General features: G+C 42.2%; 1 protein-coding gene across 3 annotated transcripts; it reads right to left on the bottom strand.

The window, feature by feature from the left end:
• Positions 1–1,208: 1,208 nt before the first annotated feature.
• LOC116355465 (uncharacterized) lies at positions 1,209–12,236 on the bottom strand. Of its 3 annotated transcripts, none has more exons than XM_031799397.1 (21): positions 12,049–12,236; positions 11,892–11,950; positions 11,725–11,805; positions 11,501–11,625; positions 10,765–10,905; positions 10,373–10,471; positions 10,101–10,262; positions 9,862–9,961; positions 9,463–9,683; positions 8,668–8,824; positions 8,259–8,482; positions 7,851–7,971; positions 7,334–7,530; positions 7,105–7,219; positions 6,725–6,894; positions 6,539–6,636; positions 6,241–6,371; positions 5,751–5,940; positions 1,634–1,775; positions 1,428–1,524; positions 1,209–1,350 (listed from the first exon to the last, which is right to left on the bottom strand). In XM_031799397.1, the coding sequence occupies exons 1-21, from the start codon at positions 12,069–12,071 to the stop codon at positions 1,277–1,279; spliced, it is 2,727 nt and encodes a 908-aa protein (XP_031655257.1). In that variant the 5' UTR covers positions 12,072–12,236; the 3' UTR covers positions 1,209–1,276. The 3 variants fall into 3 exon arrangements, with proteins under 3 accessions (XP_031655257.1, XP_031655256.1, XP_031655258.1); XM_031799396.1 differs by having other exon boundaries at positions 10,765–10,908; positions 12,049–12,230; XM_031799398.1 differs by lacking the exons at positions 9,463–9,683; positions 9,862–9,961; positions 10,101–10,262 and having other exon boundaries at positions 10,765–10,908; positions 12,049–12,223.
• Between the last annotated feature and the right edge of the window lie 7,115 nt (positions 12,237–19,351).

Genomic DNA, 19,351 nt, shown 5'->3' on the forward strand with positions numbered 1-19,351 from the left:
TGGTATTAACTAAAATACGTGTATATAGGTCTTGCATCCTTGGCACAATAAAAGGTATATTCTACTCTAGGCTTCATTAATGCCATTCAGACTTGAGGTTCATTGATTGGTATGAATATTAGTTCAGAACTACGTTTTAGGGTCCATACCCAGAGCGGCAACAGTTATTTTTAATCCGACTCAAGCAAGTAAATAGCTAGCCATGTTACTTTAGCTGCATTGCAAGGCAAGCTTACAATTGTGCAGTCAATGCTTTAGCCAGCTAGATGCTTTACAGCCACTGTTTCACAAGACAACATCCTGGTTTGTTGGTTCTCAACAGTCCCTGAAAGACAAATTACAAATTCATTCTCCTAACACAAGCTAAAGAGATTTTCGTAATTTAACTTTGACAAATATATATATAGCCACGTCTCTACATTATCACATTCCTCTCAAATTGTACATTTGCTTGACTCGTTAAGACAACTTCCATCTGTTTTGTCAGCAATCTTCGTTGAGCGCCACAAGGCAAGGGTGGCTCGTGTCAAAATTAGTCTTTGGGACCCAAATGCATAATGATTGCGCAAACTCCCCTTGTGGTGGTCTGGAGCAATGAAACCGTCCCACGGTGCAAGCTCGCAACTTTAAGGAGTGTCTTCAGTCCCCGCTGTTCCGTACGGTGTGTGTTGAAATCTTATCCTGATGCGGAATAGATTGCAACATATTCATGGCTCTACCTTCGTAGATCGGACTTGGAGATTGTGAAGAGATGTCTTGTGGGGAATGCATGGGTGTCCGAGCTGTGCGCGAGTTTAAAACAGACAGCTCGGTACATTCAGCTTGTCAACACTTCTTACACAAACAAGTAGCGATGAAGTCATGCTCTTCCCATTTGAGCCATGAGAGATTGACATGCATATCATTGAAGAAGAAATATCCATATTGGATGGAAACCAAGCTAGTGAGAGGTATCAAGGAAAGTTGTAATTTCAGTTGAAAAATTACCAACACTGCATCCAACCACAGCCCTGCTGGTTTCACTTTGGGAAACCACCATCTGCTATAACATTGAGTCAATTCATCCTACTGGACAATGGAAAGCTTTTGTTTCGTCACCCATTGTTTGTCCTAGACGGGAAATTGGTGTGCAACACTTATCTCCCTCCGGTGGATGGTTCAGAGTTCCATGCTTACAAAAGGGTTGATGACAAGCCTACGACATGGTGTTAAGGTAGCTCCAACGGTTAGGATTGTTTTATATAGAACACTTTATTTGTCATGTTAGAACAATACATTATACCCAAAGAATGTATCCAGAAGAAACATATACATGACGCTCCTCAAAGAGGTCTTTGACATGTCGTTGACCTGTTGAGAGAGAGAGAGCGAACCTATTAGTTCAGTTATGGTCTGCCAGGGTCTGAAAAGCATAAAACAAGACCTACCTCTTTTCAGGTTGTCCTGATTCACACATTGTCCACTACAGGGGCCGCCAGTGGGACTACTGGCATCACAGATGACCACATCACAATGGACAAAGACCTAGGAATCAAAGATTTGATGGTGTCAGTTTTTTTGTTAAAATTCTTTTAAAGGGATGATTGCCACACACAAAATTAAAGAATAAAGATTGTTGGGTGAACTTTGTTACCTGGCCACTCGGCTCAACCGCATCCTCGGCGATGGAAAACATATAGGCCTCAAAGCGTTTGACGTGAGGGGGGAAGTGGACCCTGGCGTCAGCTTCTACCGGGTGGAAGACCACACGGTATGGATCCTCGGGGTTCTCACAGCTGCCAGTGGAGAGAGAGAGGGACTAAGTTATGAACAAGAAAACGCTGCAAACCCCAACCGCCTTGTGTACGAAGTCTTGTGGTGGTGTCATGACTGTCCTGTAAGGATCAGATCGATTTACAGCAGAAGTGAGTTCTTTCTCCCCCTCCAGTATGAACTAAAGGAATGTTTTTGCTAACAGGCTTTAACCAACAATCACCTTGGTCTGGAACAAACATATTTCATATACAATGTAAAGGCTAGAGACAACCTACCTGTAGAGTAAGCACATTTCTAGTAAAAATCACAAAATAAAAACCAATATGACATTTATTTTCTATAGCTAATCTCTGAGTGCATAAAAGGAATGGTAACAGAAAGTAACATTAGACCAGAAAACCGTGAGGCGCAAGCTAGACATTTGGAACTTTCCTAACCTAGAAAATTAACTTAAAGACCATTCTGCTACCACATCCAAACCATCCTACTCATCACCCACTGAGGAATCAGCAACAGGGTTGATTAGCCTATCTTCCAGAACGTGTGAAAGGAAAATCCATCCTGTAGTTCTGTTCAAGACTAGTCATTGGAGCCACGGACAACCAACGACATTGTGACCTCAGGTAGCCAATCAGAGAAGACCAACCACCTACCTTTCCACAAATACATTCATGCTTTTACTCCAAGCTGGTGCCGGTTCGTGTGTTCAAAAATGTATCAATGATAAGCGTCCCTTACGGAACAGTGGGGGGTGTGAAGAGAAACCTTGTAACAAGCTGTCATTGTGTCACCTGTGTGTTTAGCCTGTTATTTAGTTAGCTAGTAATTCAATTAAACCAACTTGTATAGTACTGAATCATAAGGCTGGGGTTTTTGCAGCTGCAAGGAGGATACGAAGTTAATAAGTTGACTATCAATTTAATAGATTTCTACCGTCTAGAGTTTAAGTCGGGAGACGGTAACTTTAAAACCGCTTCCTCGGCACCCCAAATCCTACGTTTTTATTTTATTTTAAAGAACAGAAATTGCGTCAACAATATTTATTTTGGTCTACTGCAATGGCTTGTTAAATGACATGTCAAACATGTATATTCAATTCCATTGACATGAGGTGAGATGTCCCTCTAAATGATCCAGAAAGGTCGCCTGTAGTCTGACCAGAATATTGATCGTGGTCTAACCAAAGTTGCCGAATAGACAGTCGGTATCATCAACAAGGCAATCATATTTTGCAACACAAGTACTTCATTTTAAACAAGAATTTCATGCAATGCGCGAGAGCAATTCTTCCGCTGTTGGAGAAAAATTGGTCACAAAATAAATTCCACACCCACGGCATCGGAGTCACATGGAGGACTTCTGTGAAGGGCGCAGCTCTACTATACAAAGTAACTTACGCATTGACAGTTTAGGCCTACTTTTTTAATTAGCATCTTTGGGAGGTTTATCCTTTACGGTTTAACTGCCAGATATTAGCAAAAAGGAATTTGTGAAATCTGAAGACGTTACATTAAGAGAAACACCCACACCAGTACAAATCACTTGCGCTGACAGACGATGGTAAGGATTTTGCACAACGATATAGTTGCAGCTGAAGTGACAAATCTGAACTACCCCCCATTTTGTGCACAGCCATGTGAATGTTGTCTTTTCCTATGATATACAAAACATTTCAGCCGTTTTTTTTAAAACTGCTATGACATTGCTGATTTAATAAACAGTTACGCCGTGTCCACATGGCCAAATTTAGGTTGATACCAATTCATAAAAATGGTCAAATTGCATGATTTCAAAGCAAACCCGATCCCCCAAATGAACGGTTTTGACAAATAAAGTTGCTTCACTACACTGCTTGGTGTAACATGCAGCCAGATACTGAAAAGGCACCCGCAAAATAAAGTGTCATTTGCAGCGTGCATAATCATGGGCAAAGTCATTGTAGCCCATTACAAGGTAGGAATAAGAAGTCATCTTTCTATAGTAACCCAATTTAAATTCTTGAGATAAAAATTAGGCCAGCATGTCCATCTGTGGCATAGTGCTCACCCAAATAAAAAAATGTAGTAACATTTTTTTTTAAATATGAACATTAGCTAGCTAAATAAGGTTAGCAAGATGCTGCTACACTTGACCGTGGTATTTGTTCATGTTTAGCAACTCCCAATTAGCGCATTCCTCTAGGACAGGAAATTCCATTGAAAGCGGCATCAACTTCTGGGGATCCTGTCAACTGATCCTATTCAGTTTCAAACATCCATGCTGCACAGGAATCTGAACCATCCTTTAGGTTTAGTGCAATAACTGTTTTAAACACAAGCGGTCACTTGTGCCTGAATTCAACCCAAAACCAACAACTATTCAGTCAGTGTTAAAAGCAGTTGTATGAAACCAATCGGAAAGGCAAGCCAAGCTTGCCAGCCGCTCTTGATTTCCATTCGAATGACCATCAGCTTGGCACAACACTGAACTGTAGCAAACCAAAAGGATAACATTGAGTAAAAAGGTGTAGGTAATGCCAACATTAACCTTTTCACACACACGAGTTCCAAATATCTTCAACAGTCACCCCAGTGGGAGTTGATTTTATGCGCGTGAATGCACTCACCGTTCCAACATGTGGACATTTAACCCGCGCTGACCTCAGACCAAGGCACACTACCTGCTAATTTTCTAGAGGCCGTTTCAACTTCCAATTTTGCCTCATTCATTCACAAAAGTAGCCCATTTCACTGTTGCAGACCATTTATATTTGAGAATTTAATGAGCCGGACAAACTTTCCTTCAAAAGAAAGCCCAAGCACTTCCCCAGATCAAGTACACAGTCCTTGAACATTTATTGCCTTCCTTACAAATAACTGTGGACATGCGTGTATTCCTATCAAAGTGCCTTATTTTCTGTGTCACGTGTTGTCGTTTCTACTGCATCGTACCGTAAGTATAATGTACTTAGGGTTTTATTCATGCTTTCTGATTCTTGCCTAGATTGTAATGGACACATGTGTAAAACACTTGAAGGAGGTACTGAATATGAGCTAACACCATACAATGCAGTCGGGTTATCACGTAAGCGTCTGTCAGACTTGTGGTGATCTCAACTGGAGTACCCCCATTGTCTTGAATGCACTGAAGTCGTCAGTTGATTTGAACACGGCATCAGAGTGTAAACTATGGTACCTCAGGGTTGCCAGATCAGACCCCCCTTTCCAGGGGTATATAGCTTAGAAAAACTGTCTGCCTCACCATTTATTGTTGATAAATTCCCAGATCTTAGTAATATTTCCTGCATCATCCTCTTCACAATACCTTCCAAGGACTTAACCCCCAATAATGGATTGTGCTATATCTTGCAACTCTGTTTCGCTTTCGTGCTAAGTGACAACAATTGGCGTTTTGTATAGTTACCTGTAAACTACTTGTCATGTGTACGCCGTAACAAGTACAAACATTATCACATGCTGAAGTGGCCAAACTAAGTTAAGATCTCAGGCAACGGGCGCAGTGAACAGCATTCTAGGAGTTCTTGCTTGACAAACATGGCTGCCATACTTTCTATACTAGACTTACATGGCTCCCTTGTACCGCATCATACTGTAAAACAAGTCAACCTGTTATTTAGACTAGATGATAACGTTAACATTGATATATTTTACAAGCAAAGCTGGAATAAAGTTGTGAAGAACTTTTTCTCAACGCCACAAAACATTGTTTAGATGCTTTTCAGACAACGCGGTTTAGAGTCGTTTGATGCAGCATAAGTTCGTTTCCTATGATATGCTGCAGGGACCACTCAGTGATAACAAGCATGTGAAATTGGGTGGAGATCTGACAGACCACACATGGCTCACATCGTTTTTAAGCATTGTGACCACTCGACCTATGGATGGGGGCATAGCCACGGTAGCCAAAGTAAATGGCCTGCCAAGCATGATAGGTTGCTAATTACTCAGGAACCACACCTGTGGAATAACACTTGTTTAGGCCCAAAAACATGTTACCCATTAATGATGAGATTCCACCGGGGTCGGGAGTCGCGGTCCTCGTTGAGGGTGGCCCAGCAGTGGTCAAGCACCAGCGCTACCTTGGGATCAGAGGACGTGGTCAGCTCCACCTCAAAGTGCAGAGGCTGTCTAAGGTACCTCACCACTGGATAGTCCTCCTCCTGGTGGAACGTGTTATACGAGGCGTCTAGAACACAGAACAAGACAACCGGGGGTCGTGTTCAGTGGGCACCATCTGAACTTGTCCATTAAGAAATGCTCGTTTATCATATCCTGTTGTGCCCCAATGAACACAAGCCATTTATAGCCAACACTATCCACCCCCCACTAGAGGCTTCTGACAAATAGCCACACCTGTAGATCTCAGAACGCAAGAGTAATAGATCACAAGGCTTACATTTTTGGGAATGGTTTTGTAAAGGAGATCTTCCAAGATTCTTTTAGAGGCTAGGGGTCAAGTTGAAATTCTGAATTTGTGCACGCTTACCCTGAGCGAGTCTCATTCTGACCATTAGTCGACCCGTCCCAGTCTCTGCAAAAAGCTCGTTGTCACGCGGCCTGGTCAGAAAGGCCAATGTGCGAGTGATGTTGCCCACATAGTAGCAGGAAACCTTTAACCTAAAAAGAGGGATGTAAGCAACTTCAATAGGGGAAACGTCAAGCAGTGGAGTGGACACTGGTAGTAGAGGCACATTTTCCCTGTATACAAAGTATTGAGCAATGGATGAAGAAAAATAAACCTTATGAAAGCTAATAGCTACAATTGTGATGCGTAATGCACTTACTGATATTCCTCCTCTGAAGACGTCGTGGCATTCAGCTTCACCTCAAGTTCATCTGGCAAGGAGATTTTGTTCTCATACAGCATGACATTGTTGATAAACTATGTAGTAGAGGGGAATTGCTTATTACAGCCTGCAGAAGCAAACAGTCCATAAATACACATCACCTCAGGGTAATAGTCATTTTACCTTCCTGGTGGTGCCACAGGAGTTCACAGTGAAGTGGAAGTAGGCGAAGCGATCGTCACTGTAGGTGGGACCACAGGCGGGGTCGCTCAGGGTCAGCTGACCGGGGTTCAGACCGGGAGCAGACTCCACCTTCACTGCCAGCGCAGTCATCGTTCCGTTAGAGAAACACTCTTGGAGGTGGGAGAGCAAAAGACAGGTAGCCATCAGACCTGGGTTCTGTATTTGTTACACTTATTGAGCTTGAACCAATGGAATAGCACCAAAAATGCAAACCATGCCCATCTGGCACTACCATTTAGACTCACGGTATTTGCAAGGAACCCAGGTTTGGTAACCATGTTAAACGACAATTTATCGTAAGTAATTGTTTGAGAACCAACCAGTCAGCGTTTTGAGGAAGCTGCAAGCCAGGGAAAAGTATTTGATGGTCATGTTGTTGTAAGGATTCAACAGAGCCACATCCAGTCTGCTCCTGACAGAGGACGAGTGAACCGACTGGGAACCAATGGGAGAGTTCATTAGTCCAATATTGTATGCATGTATACAGGGTAAGGAATGCAAGGCTAGCTGCAGCAATTTAGGTTAACATGTTTTGGGAGAGTGTCGTACCTCAAACACTGCGTCCGGCGAAGAGAAGGGCAACGTGATGGTGAAGTCTGTGTCGCCCTCTGTTAAATACTGTTGAGCAAACTCATGGTTAAGCAGCCGCTTGCCAACCAAGACCACAAAAAAGGGCTCTTGGTTCCTGTAGTCCACAGTGATGTGGAAGTTCTCCTGATCACAGTTGCCAGTGACTGAGGGTGGCACTACAAGGACAAACAGGGTTGTGTTCATTATTTAAGCACAAAAAACAGGAAGGTACTACTTGAACTGGTCCAAGAAGAAACCCTTGTTTAGATTGCAAAATGTTTTGCTACGGTGGGACTGAATAAACACAATCCTGGCAAATCAGGAACAGGGAAACTGGGTCCAAATACTCTAAAGCTTAACATTTTCTTTGTAGAAAGACCGCATAGGAAAACCCTACAGTATGGCTAGTTGGTCTTTCACTGCCAATTTCCCTTCAGGGCAATCATTAACGAGAGGAAACCATTCAACAGTAGTTTGGCGTAGTCCAGAGGCATACCAATGTCCAGCAGTACAGCGTCCACAACGGCAGAGTGAGAGAAAGGAGCGTACTCTGGAAAGATGACCAGGCCGTAGATCAGCTGAAGAGTGAAGGTTGTGACACCTTGTTCCGCCCTTCTCTGTAGTGAAGTTAAAAGCATTGGTCAGCATTGTTGCAACAGAACTCTATTCAACATCAAGTGACAACTAAGTACATATGGGGACTATTAAAACAAACTATATACTTATAGTAATGTTGCCCTCATTCCTCTAAATCAAATGCATACAACTGCCAAAATAATGGAAACACTTGAGTAAATGAGGGATACAAAGTAAATTTGTGCCATTATTTATATTTTGTTGGTGGCCCACTTATTAGGGCATGAACAAATCACTGCGTGTGGCTTTGCATTTAACAGAAACACACCTCCTTAAAGACCACCGGGTCTGAGAAGGGCACCTCCATCCTGAAGGTCTTCAAGGTGTTGTCCGGGGATCTCTGCTCTTGAACATTGAAGCCCCTGGCGTTGCACTCTGCAACAGTTAGCACCATGGTGGGAAAGGTGATGTTCAGCAGCTCCACATCAAGGTTGAAGGTCCCCAACTCAAGCACAAACACTGCCTGCTCAGGAACTGTGTCTAAGGGCGTGTCTGTTCATTGGCAAACAAAGGAAACCATTTTGAAATGCGGTACAATGGAAGTTGAAAATTGACATTTGTTATTGGGTAAGTCCAGGTATTGCCTCCCCGTTTCAGTACATTTTCTGTTTTGTGCCTAACGAACAACCCAGGCATCCCAAATTACCATAGGCACTATTTAACTAAACCAGACTCACAGTTGCGAACTTGTGGAGGCCTGGCCATCGGAGGTGTTGTGATAGGGAAGAGGACTTTATAGCTGGTGTTCTCGTGTGCGACCTCCTCGATCCACAGCAACTCAAGCATGGGCTCAATGGTGTAAGTGACAAAGTACTGGTCATCCTGAATATGGCTCTGTAAGGGAGACGAGTGATGCAGTCAGGCTGTAATATACAATTTGAGTGCAAAAACAGGTAAACGTTCCTTAAAAGCCAGAATGTTAAATACAATTATTCTACCACTTGTCTTTGCCACTCGTAATTTAAGACACAATATCCAAAGGAAAGTATTGGTTACCAGACTTTAGAAAGCTGGTAGGTGTATGGTTGTCAACTTGCATTTCTGGCGGTGTGCATTTTCAAAGCAACTGACACGCAAAGTAAACACTTGCGCAATATGTAAACAGCAGCCGAGTGTTGCTTGCATTCAGTTGACAGTGGCAAAGCTACCGCCTCCCTAAAAAGTCAGGTAAACAATACTTTAGTGTGGATATTTGGTCTGAAATTTCAAGCGGCTAAAGGACAAACTGCAAAGACAAGAGGTAGAGTATGTTTAAGTGTAATTTTATGCAAAATTCTCACAATTTTGCAAACCATTGTATATTAGCCTGGTTAAGCAAACAATTGCTCAATAAGAAACGTTTTACACAAGACAACGTTTCTAGGAGTTTACCCATGAGAGATGGTAAAGGGTTACTGCAAAGCACTGACAACTGCTATAGTATAAAGGGCTCTACAAATAAGACAGGAACATTTTACTCATCCAATGCTGACCTTGAAGTAGCCGCCAACCGCCCCCACCGGAATTTCAACAATAATATGAGCCTCTGTGACTAAAACCGAGTAGTTTCTGGCAGCCATTTCCTCAGTGTCCAGCCTCTTAGCGTCAATTCCCATGTACACCTCCAACATGGTGAAGGCATCAGAGGAGAAAAGTGGGTCTATGTGCTTGGGCATGTACCAGGTGATCACTTCTGGAGTAAAGGCCACTGCCTCTGCAGTGACACAAGAAGCCAAGTGCACATCAAAACAGAACATTTTGCAACTGAAAACTGTGCCATTATTTGGAAAAAGTTCACCAAAACATTTTCCCAACTGAACACTACATGAATGTCTTGTCTGGAGCCAATTAAGAACTGGGCTTATAGGCTCTTAAATTATTTCACACTCAACCTGGTGTTGGACAAACAGCCGTGGCATCTACTCGAGTAACCAGCCACTTCTGCTCAAAGAAGGTTGAGGTTGAGAGAACCCGCATCGGAACCCCAGCTACCTGTTCAGGGGGCAACCACACCAGGGCCGTGTTCAGTAGGACACACCGTATTAACAATATGTTGCAGAGTTCAGGTAGGGCCACCGTTTCCAAATGTTTGCTCTACTGAACATGACCCAGTTCATGGAGGTCAGCTTACATTCTGGAGGTATGTCTCCTCTGCATTATGAGGGCTTCTTAACACCAGCCGTGTGGGAGTGTTGGCTATTGCATAGCCCTTTCTTTGGACCTCATCCACATTCATGACATTCTTGCTAGGACTAAAGACGACTGCTGTCATTTTGTATCCTGAAGCAACAGCCTGTCTCAGGAAATGGAAACATGAATTAAACAAAATTGTCAACAAACGCACATTGTTTAGCGCCATCCTGTCATTTTGTAGTGAAATTACAGAAACTGAAATATATAAACCTCAGCTCCCCTCCGGAAGTTGCCGCTCCTTGCTTTCGGGCCCCCAGTGGGCTGTTTGGGGATGGTTTGGATGTCTGGAAGAGTCCTTCTGACAGACACCTAGAGAAGAAAGGCCATTATTCCCTATGCATTTTCTCCCTCCCATACAATAGGAAATCAAGGGCCAGTTCTCAATCTGTCCACTCGCCTCCTTAAATGCATTGAGAATAGGCTAAAGTTCTCCTATGTGCATTTTGAAGACGCGAGTGGAATTGAGAGAGTCAAGACCTCTACGTTGTGTCGCAGAAGAAATGAAACACGGGACAGTTGTAGCTCTAGACAGATCATTTATACAGGCAGTACAACAAGCGGGACTATAAACATGTCCATTGGGGCATGCTCTGCTCACTTGCCTCCATGTAGTTGCGGTCGCACAGAATCTCTCGGGAGGTCCAGGGGGTGTAGCTACAGGTTTTGCCAACTCTATAAACAGGGTCTTCAGTCATGTGGTTTCCTGGCAGCCTGAACTGCATGACCAAGCTGAACATCTTATCATCCTAAAATGAAGGGGGAAGGGAAAAAAGCCTTCATTATATAGCAAAAAAAAAATCTGGTGACATTCATGCAAGTTATAGACTGTGGCAAAATTGGCTATATGAATGCAGCTGCCACTGTATTGAAGCCACACTACAGGAGTAGAGCTCAATAGTTCACATCACTGCAGTCTGTATCAGAAAGTTGGCTGGCCCTCTGAAAGCCCTCCATAAACTTCTGCTGTACCTTACGTCATCGTTAACTTAGAGGTAAGAGATACCAGACCAAAGGGTGGCTAACAATGGAGATCCTTTTGATATCCAGAGTTAAGTAAAACTGCGTCAATGTTTCTGGAACCGGACTTCGGCAACTCAGGCTTATTGAGAACCTTTTTACTGAAGAATGGGTTCAGTTATTTCATTTTTCCATCTAGTGATGCAAATATTGACTTGTATCTTTGTGTAGACAGGGCTCATCTGTAAAAGAGCCTGGTCTCAGCATGACTCCATGTCAAAGGTAAATAAAATTGCTACAGAATGAGTTGCAAATGCAGTGACACTGAAAGGCAAACTTTCCATTTGAAGTACAAGCAAACACTACAGTTCTTAAGATTACCATGTTTTGGGAAAAGCAGTTTTGAAGAGAAGCAAAAAACATGGCATTCCCCATGGGGTCAAATTTAAAGCTGAATCCACACTGAGTAGCAAGGCCAGGCGTCAGGTTTATGATTTGTGTGTCATCTGGAAGGGATGGAGATGGTGTGAACACAATAGTTGACAAGCAATATCAAGCCATGAATTATGAAAGGAGAGAAAGAGAATCATAAGAGGCAAACTCACTGAAGACAGCGTCAACATCTTCAAAAAGAGGAGCGACACTCAAACGAATAACGTTACCAAGGCATTCAGCGTTGAGGTCATCTGGAATAGGAAAGGTTAGTTAAAAAAAAATTTTTAAATCTTGTCAAACGTTTAGTGCTTAAATTTGCAAGGTACAAAATGCATACTTATAGAAGGTGTCTGTTGTGCTTGTATGCCCACAGCTGCCATCAATAGGCAAAACAACCTGTAAGGCATTTGACAAATTATTATGATTAAAAGGAGGAAGAACACAACTCAAATGTTTGCGTCGCACAAGACTCTCCTAGGCCTGCTACTACTTACCCTGAGCTAAGGAAAATAATCATTGTAGAACAGATTTATTCTGATAAAATACACAGCTACAGAACCTGATATTTGACCCAAAGTGTGCAGCCTACAGCCCAGGGGTATGCAACTTTTACCCTATGACAAAGGCTTCCCACACTCAGTCACCTGAAGCCCAAAGGGCTGCACATTCTCTTTTTATTCCCCGAGCCCTACAAAGCTGATTCAAATAATCATCCAGCTTTGTTAATCTGAATCAGCTGTGTAGTGTTAGGACAAAAACCTAAATGTAAGGCTACTGTTCAATTTTAGAAGGGTGCTCCGCCCTCACCTCTTTTATCCATTCATGTCAGGGGCCATGGACCGGTGCACCTCGGCTCAGGTTAATAGAACTCCCTCATTAGCAGCACAACAGCCTTTCACAGGTGAAAAGCATAATTACCCAACCGTCTACAATTGTAGCCCAGACAGAGAGAAAGATATTGGCCTCTAATGGCCAAAATGCTGTATTTGCATGCACTTTCACAATTTGAATGTAGTCAACTGGGTGGGACTACCAACTTCATTTGGCTGAGCCCTACTGGTGACCCTGTTGAAGTCATGTCCAATCGGGTCATCAGAAGGGCTCAGACAATTGTGAAGAAGAAATGTTACTACTTTAATGTGAAGATAGCCTCAATGGCGCTGCCCATGCTGTCACAGACACTATATTGGCACAGATACATAGATGAGTCTTTTATCTTCTTATGGCTTCTTATTATCTTCTTGTCCAGAGGTGCCCAGAGTAAACTGCCTGCTACTCAGTCCCAGAAGCTAAGATATGCATATTATTAGTATATTTGGATAGAAAACCCTCTGAAGTTTCTAAAACCGTTTGAATGATGTCTGTGAGTATAACAGAACACATATGGCAGGCAAAAACCTGAGAAAAAATCCAACCAGGAAGTGGGAAATCTGAGGTTGGTCGTTTTTCAACTCATTCCCTCAAATCAAATCAAATCAAATTTTATTTGTCACATACACATGGTTAGCAGATGTTAATGCGAGTGTAGCGAAATGCTTGTGCTTCTAGTTCCGACAATGCAGTAATAACCAACAAGTAATCTAGCTAACAATTCCATAACTACTACCTTATACACACAAGTGTAAAGGGATAAAGAATATGTACATAAAGATATGAATGAGTGATGGTACAGAGCGGCATAGGCAAGATACAGTAGATGGTATTGAGTGCAGTATATACATATGAGATGAGTATGTAAACAAAGTGGCATAGTTAAAGTGGCTAGTGATACATGTATTACATAAAGATGCAGTAGATGATATAGAGTACAGTATATACATATACATATGAGATGAATAATGTAGGGTATGTAAACATTATATTAGGTAGCATTGTTTAAAGTGGCTAGTGATATATTTGACATCATTTCCCATCAATTCCCATTATTAAAGTGGCTGGAGTTGAGTCAGTGTGTTGGCAGCAGCCACTCAATGTTAGTGGTGGCTGTTTAACAGTCTGATGGCCTTGAGATAGAAGCTGTTTTTCAGTCTCTCGGTCCCAGCTTTGATGCACCTGTAATGACCTCGCCTTCTGGATGATAGCGGGGTGAACAGGCAGTGGCTCGGGTGGTTGTTGTCCTTGATGATCTTTATGGCCTTCCTGTGACATCGGGTGGTGTAGGTGTCCTGGAGGGCAGGCAGTTTGCCCCCCGTGATGCGTTGTGCAGACCTCACTACCCTCTGGAGAGCCTTACGGTTGTGGGCGGAGCAGTTGCCGTACCAGGCGGTGATACAGCCCGACAGGATGCTCTCGATTGTGCATCTGTAGAAGTTTGTGAGTGCTTTTGGTGACAAGCCCGAATTTCTTCAGCCTCCTGAGGTTGAAGAGGCGCTGCTGCGCCTTCTTCACGATGCTGTCTGTGTGGGTGGACCAATTCAGTTTGTCTGTGATGTGTACGCCGAGGAACTTAAAACTTACTACCCTCTCTACTGCTGTTCCATCAATGTGGATAGGGGGGTGTTCCCTCTGCTGTTTCCTGAAGTCCACAATCATCTCCTTAGTTTTGTTGACGTTGAGTGTGAGGTTATTTTCCTGACACCACACTCCGAGGGCCCTCACCTCCTCCCTGTAGGCCGTCTCGTCGTTGTTGGTAATCAAGTCGTTGTTGGTAATCAAGCCTACCACTGTTGTGTCGTCCGCAAACTTGATGATTGAGTTGAAGACACAGTGGGATATTGGTCATGTTGCGCTTCCTAGATGTCAAAAGTCTTTAGAACCTTGTTTGATGCTTCTACTGTGAGGTGAGGGCGAATGAGAGGGGAATGAGTCAGAGGTCTGGCAGAATGCCTTGAGCTCGTGACGCTCGTTCACATGAGGGCGAGCTCTGTTCCATCGCAATTCTACAGACAAAGGAATTCTCCGGTTGGAACATTATTGAAGATTTATTTTAACAACATCCTAAAGATTGATTCTATACATCGTTTGACATGTTTCTACGGACTGTAACGGGACTTTTTGACATTTCGTCTGCTCCTAGTAGACACGCTTCGTGAGATTGGATTTGTTTACAAAACTTGCTAACAAAAGTAGCTATTTGGACATAAATGATGGACATTATCAAACAAAACAAACATTTATTGTGGAACTCGGATTCCTGGGAGTGCATTCTGATGAAGATCATCAAAGGTAAGTGAATATTTATAATGTTATTTCTGACTTCTGTTGACTGCACAATATGGCGGATATCTTTTTGGCTTGTTTGGGCTCTGAGCGCCGTATTCAGATTATTGTATAGTTTGCTTTTTCCGTAAAGGTTTTTTAAATCTGACACAGCGGTTGCATTAAGCAGAAGTATATCTATAATGCTGTGCAGAACAATTTTATTTTCATCAACATTTATTATGAGTATTTCTGTAAATTGATGTGGCTCTCTGCAAAATCACCGGATGTTTTTGGAACAACTGAACATAACGCTCCAACGTATACTGAGATTTCTTTTATATAAATATGAACTTTATCGAACAAAACATATATGTATTGTGTAACATGAAGTCCTATGAGTGTCATCTGATGAAGATCATCAAAGGTTAGTGATTCATTTGATCTCTATTTCTGATTTTTGTGACTCCTCTCTTTGGCTGGAAAAATGACTGTTTTTCTGTGACTTGGCTCTGACCTAACATAATCGTTTGTGGTGCTTTCACAGTAAAGCCTATTTAAAATCGGGCACTGTGGTGGGATTAACAAGAAGTGAATCTTTAAAATGGTGTGAAATACTTATGTATGTCTGAGGGAATTTTAATTATGAGATTTCTGTTCTTTTGAATTTGGCGCCCTGCACTTTCACTGGCTGTTGTCATATCGATCAGCCCTAAGAAGATTTATCTATCTCTATGAGGCAAGACAATTGTCATTCAGGATTAAAAGGTGACTGCACTTCCTGATTTGGCCTTAGCTGTGTTCGAATACTCGCACTAACTGTACTGTTTGTGACATGAATTGAGTATTTAGTATGCTTATTGGTCATAGTATACCTGTATAAATATATCATAGAATACCTGTATACCTCTGGCCCTTCTTTGGACACATATCGATCAGCCCTAAGAAGATTTATCTATCTCTATGAGGCAAGACAATTGTCATTCAGGATTAAAAGGTGACTGCACTTCCTGATTTGGCCTTAGCTGTGTTCGAATACTCGCACTAACTGTACTGTTTGTGACATGAATTGAGTATTTAGTATGCTTATTGGTCATAGTATACCTGTATAAATATATCATAGAATACCTGTATACCTCTGGCCCTTCTTTGGACACTGTGTTAACTAACCTCCAGATGAGCTTCAATGCCATACAACTCTCCTTCCGTGGCCTCCAACTGCTCTTAAATGCAAGTAAAACTAAATGCATGCTCTTCCACCGATCGCTGCCCGCACCTGTCTGCCCGTCCAGCATCACTACTCTGGACGGTTCTGACTTAGAATATGTGGACTACAAATACCTAGGTTTCTGGTTAGACTGTAAACTCTCCTTCCAGACTCACATTAAGCATCTCCAATCCAAAAGCCCCATTTACTACCCACCACTGCAACCTATACGCTCTTGTTGGCTGGCCCTCGCTTCATACTCGTCACCAAACCCACTGGCTCCAGGTCATCTACAAGTCTCTGCTAGGTAAAGCCCCGCCTTATCTCAGCTCACTGGTCACCATAGCAGCACCCACTCATAGCACGCGCTCCAACAGGTATATTTTTTTATTTTATTTTTTATTTCACCTTTATTTAACCAGGTAGGCTAGTTGAGAACAAGTTCTCATTTGCAACTGCGACCTGGCCAAGATAAAGCATAGCAGTGTGAGCATACAACAAAGAGTTACACATGGAGTAAACAATTAACAAGTCAATAACACAGTAGAAAACGACTGGTCACCCCCAAAGCCAATTTTTCCTTTGGCCGCCTTCACTTCCAGTTCTCTGCTGCCAATGACTGGAACGAACTGCAAAAATCACTGAAGCTGGAGACTCATATCTCCCTCACTAAGCTTTAAGCACCAGCTGTCAGAGCAGCTCACAGATCACTGCACCTGTACATAGCCCACCTTTAAATAGCCCATCCAACTACCTCATCCCCTTGCAGTATTTATTTATTTATCTTGCTCCTTTGCACCCCAGTATCTCTACTTGCACATTCATCTTCTGCACATCTACCATTCCAGTGTTTAATTGCTATGTTGTAATTACTTCGCCACCATGGCCTATTTATTGCCTTACCTCCCTTATCCTTTCCTTATTTGCACACACTGTATATAGACTTTTTCTACTGTATTATTGACTGTATGTTTGTTTATTCCATCTGTAACTCTGTTGTTGTATGTAACTCTGTTGTCGAACTGCTTTGCTTTATCTTGGTCAGGTTGCAGTTGTAAATGAGAGCTTGTTCTCAACTAGCCTAACTGGTTAAATGAAGGTGAAATAAAATAGAAATAAAAAAATACTATGGATATATTTAGTATGCCAAATGTTCCAGGATATCGTACTAAATTCGCCAAAATATGAGGAATACACGAAGAGGACACTATTTCGGTACTTTAGGGCCAATAATGCAATTCTTCAGGAAATGGGCGTGGCTTCACATCGTTTCCAGATTTGTTGAAAATGGCGGAAAATATGCAGTCGATGTACAACGAGAGCGGATATAAATTCATTGCTTTAACTAATTATGACAAATATTAAGAAAATGTTGAGCAATGTAATAAAGTAATTACTTTTTAAATAAGTTAACTTACACGTTATATTGGCTGACAATTTGTTAGCTACACTGGTCTTACGAACCACATAGCGTATCAGTACAGCAGTATGTACCGGTATGTTGTTAGCTAGATACCTAATGTTAGTTGGCTACTTATAGATCAAACTTGACAGTATAATAACTATAGGCTATCTAACTAACTACCCAATGTTTGACGTGATTATTCCCGTCATTCTGAGCTTAGCTAAATGGTATAGTCATTGTGCGTTCTCAATGGACATTCGGGTGCTTTCGTAAATTCGCTCTAGCTGCCTACTCTGCTCTGAATTTACAAACAGACAATCTGACAACGCTCTGAATTCATGAGCGCATTCTGGAACTCCTGATTGAAATTAAGAACACACCTGAAGTCGTATAATGTCTAACCAGTAATTTGTTATGCTAGATAGCTAGCAAGAGGTTGCATAGCAACAGCATCAACTTCCGGTAGACAGGTGAAAAGCTAGTCCGCGCAATCCAACACAAGGGTTCTCTTGTGTCATGCGTGGAGCAACTCCCTTTTATTTATCACCCTAATAACGTTGTGTCTTTTTATTGGACTAAATGCAGTTTGTTAGTGCTTCCCTGCCCTGCCCTGATCAAATCAAATAATAATAATTAAAGTACTTCCCCCTATTCCCCGTTGACCGTTTGTCCCTGCTTCTGCAGGTTTTCGCTCTCAAAAGTACACCTTTTTAATAGAAATATAACACGATTAGATGTTCTATGTCCACGACAACATTTAAAACCCCTAGCAGGAAACCACTTTTGAGGTCTGGGAAAAACGGAAGACATGTCGATTTTGGGGTGTAGTTACCCTTTTTTAGGCAAGTGTGCGCCAGGAAGAGACCTTTGTTTGGTTAAGCGGTGTTGCTGTAGCGCTCATGTGATTGCAGAGTTTGCAAAACAAATGGCCACTGGATTGATGCAAATAATCATGATATAATTCTGCCAGGCTGGCATAGGCTACTTTGCAGTTAACATTTGATTGAGAAGGTTTTTGTGGGAAGCCTTTCCTTCTCTACCACAAGAAGGTTATCATTAGCCTCATCTCTAACGGCTACACAAAGTGTAGACATGCGCGAGCTTCGCACGCATGCGCACGGAAACTGGGCAGTCCTGTGCAGTTTCTGAAAGTTGCATGGAAATACCAATCACTGATGCATTTTGTTCATGTCTTATGTTTCACTTGGGCAAATGAATAGATTTTCTAACAAGTTGAAGGGATTGAGTTGATTTCCTCCTTAGTTCAAAGCATTTTTGAATATTGTTGAATTTCGGTTTAATGTCTGTATTTCGTGATTCCGTGAGGGCGCGCTGTATTTTATAGCTCTCTCACACACACACACACACACACACACACACACACACACACACACACACACACACACACACACACACACACACACACAGCAAGGATGGAAGCCGGAAGTGGTTAAATTAACCCAAAAGTTATTTTGATGGACATAACCTGCAAATGTGAAAATGACTGCATTCAACCCTGTGTAGATCAGTCAATTCTAAACATAAAGACTTAAAACTCATGATTCCGTAAGAGCCTACCCCAATGAGGATATGTGTTCACGTTTAGCTTCCTGTGCCAACCGGAAGTGCCTTAAAAGGGTGTCATAGGTGCTGTTTCGAAGGGTTAAAAAGGTCAGATCTTTTTCAAACTTCATATGTGTGATTAAACAACCCTCATGAACTGTAAATCAGTAATTTTTCCCAACAGATGTCAAAGAAACAAGGGCCACGGTTGATTCGTCTGTGAAGATGACTTTATTGAATGGCTTGCCAGCCATACTCCATGCCTGGGCCTGCAGGACGCAAAGTTCTTTGTTTGTCAGACGAATCACTGGGTCGAAACTACAGAAGAAGTGAACACACATGGTTAATGTTCTGATAATTTACTTTGGAAATACTTATCACTGATTTACAGAAATATTGGATCAAAGTTGTCTAACTAAGGCAAACAATTTAGAATCATCCAATCCTGTAGCCTACTCCCGACCGTCACGTTGTACAATTCTGC

The sequence above is a fragment of the Oncorhynchus kisutch genome, linkage group LG20, assembly GCF_002021735.2.
Source record: "Oncorhynchus kisutch isolate 150728-3 linkage group LG20, Okis_V2, whole genome shotgun sequence".
Classification (NCBI taxonomy): domain Eukaryota; kingdom Metazoa; phylum Chordata; class Actinopteri; order Salmoniformes; family Salmonidae; genus Oncorhynchus; species Oncorhynchus kisutch.

What these genes read in the sequence shown, in the direction of transcription:
- LOC116355465 (XM_031799396.1), bottom strand. Translation starts at nt 12,071, where the DNA reads ATGATTATTTTCCTTAGCTCAGG. An exon ending in ACTGCTTTTCCCAAAACATG is followed by an intron (nt 10,909 to 11,500) that starts GTAATCTTAAGA and finishes CCTTCATTTTAG; the next exon opens with GATGATAAGATGTTCAGCTT. An exon ending in GCCTCCACAAGTTCGCAACT is followed by an intron (nt 8,483 to 8,667) that starts GTGAGTCTGGTT and finishes GCCAATGAACAG; the next exon opens with ACACGCCCTTAGACACAGTT.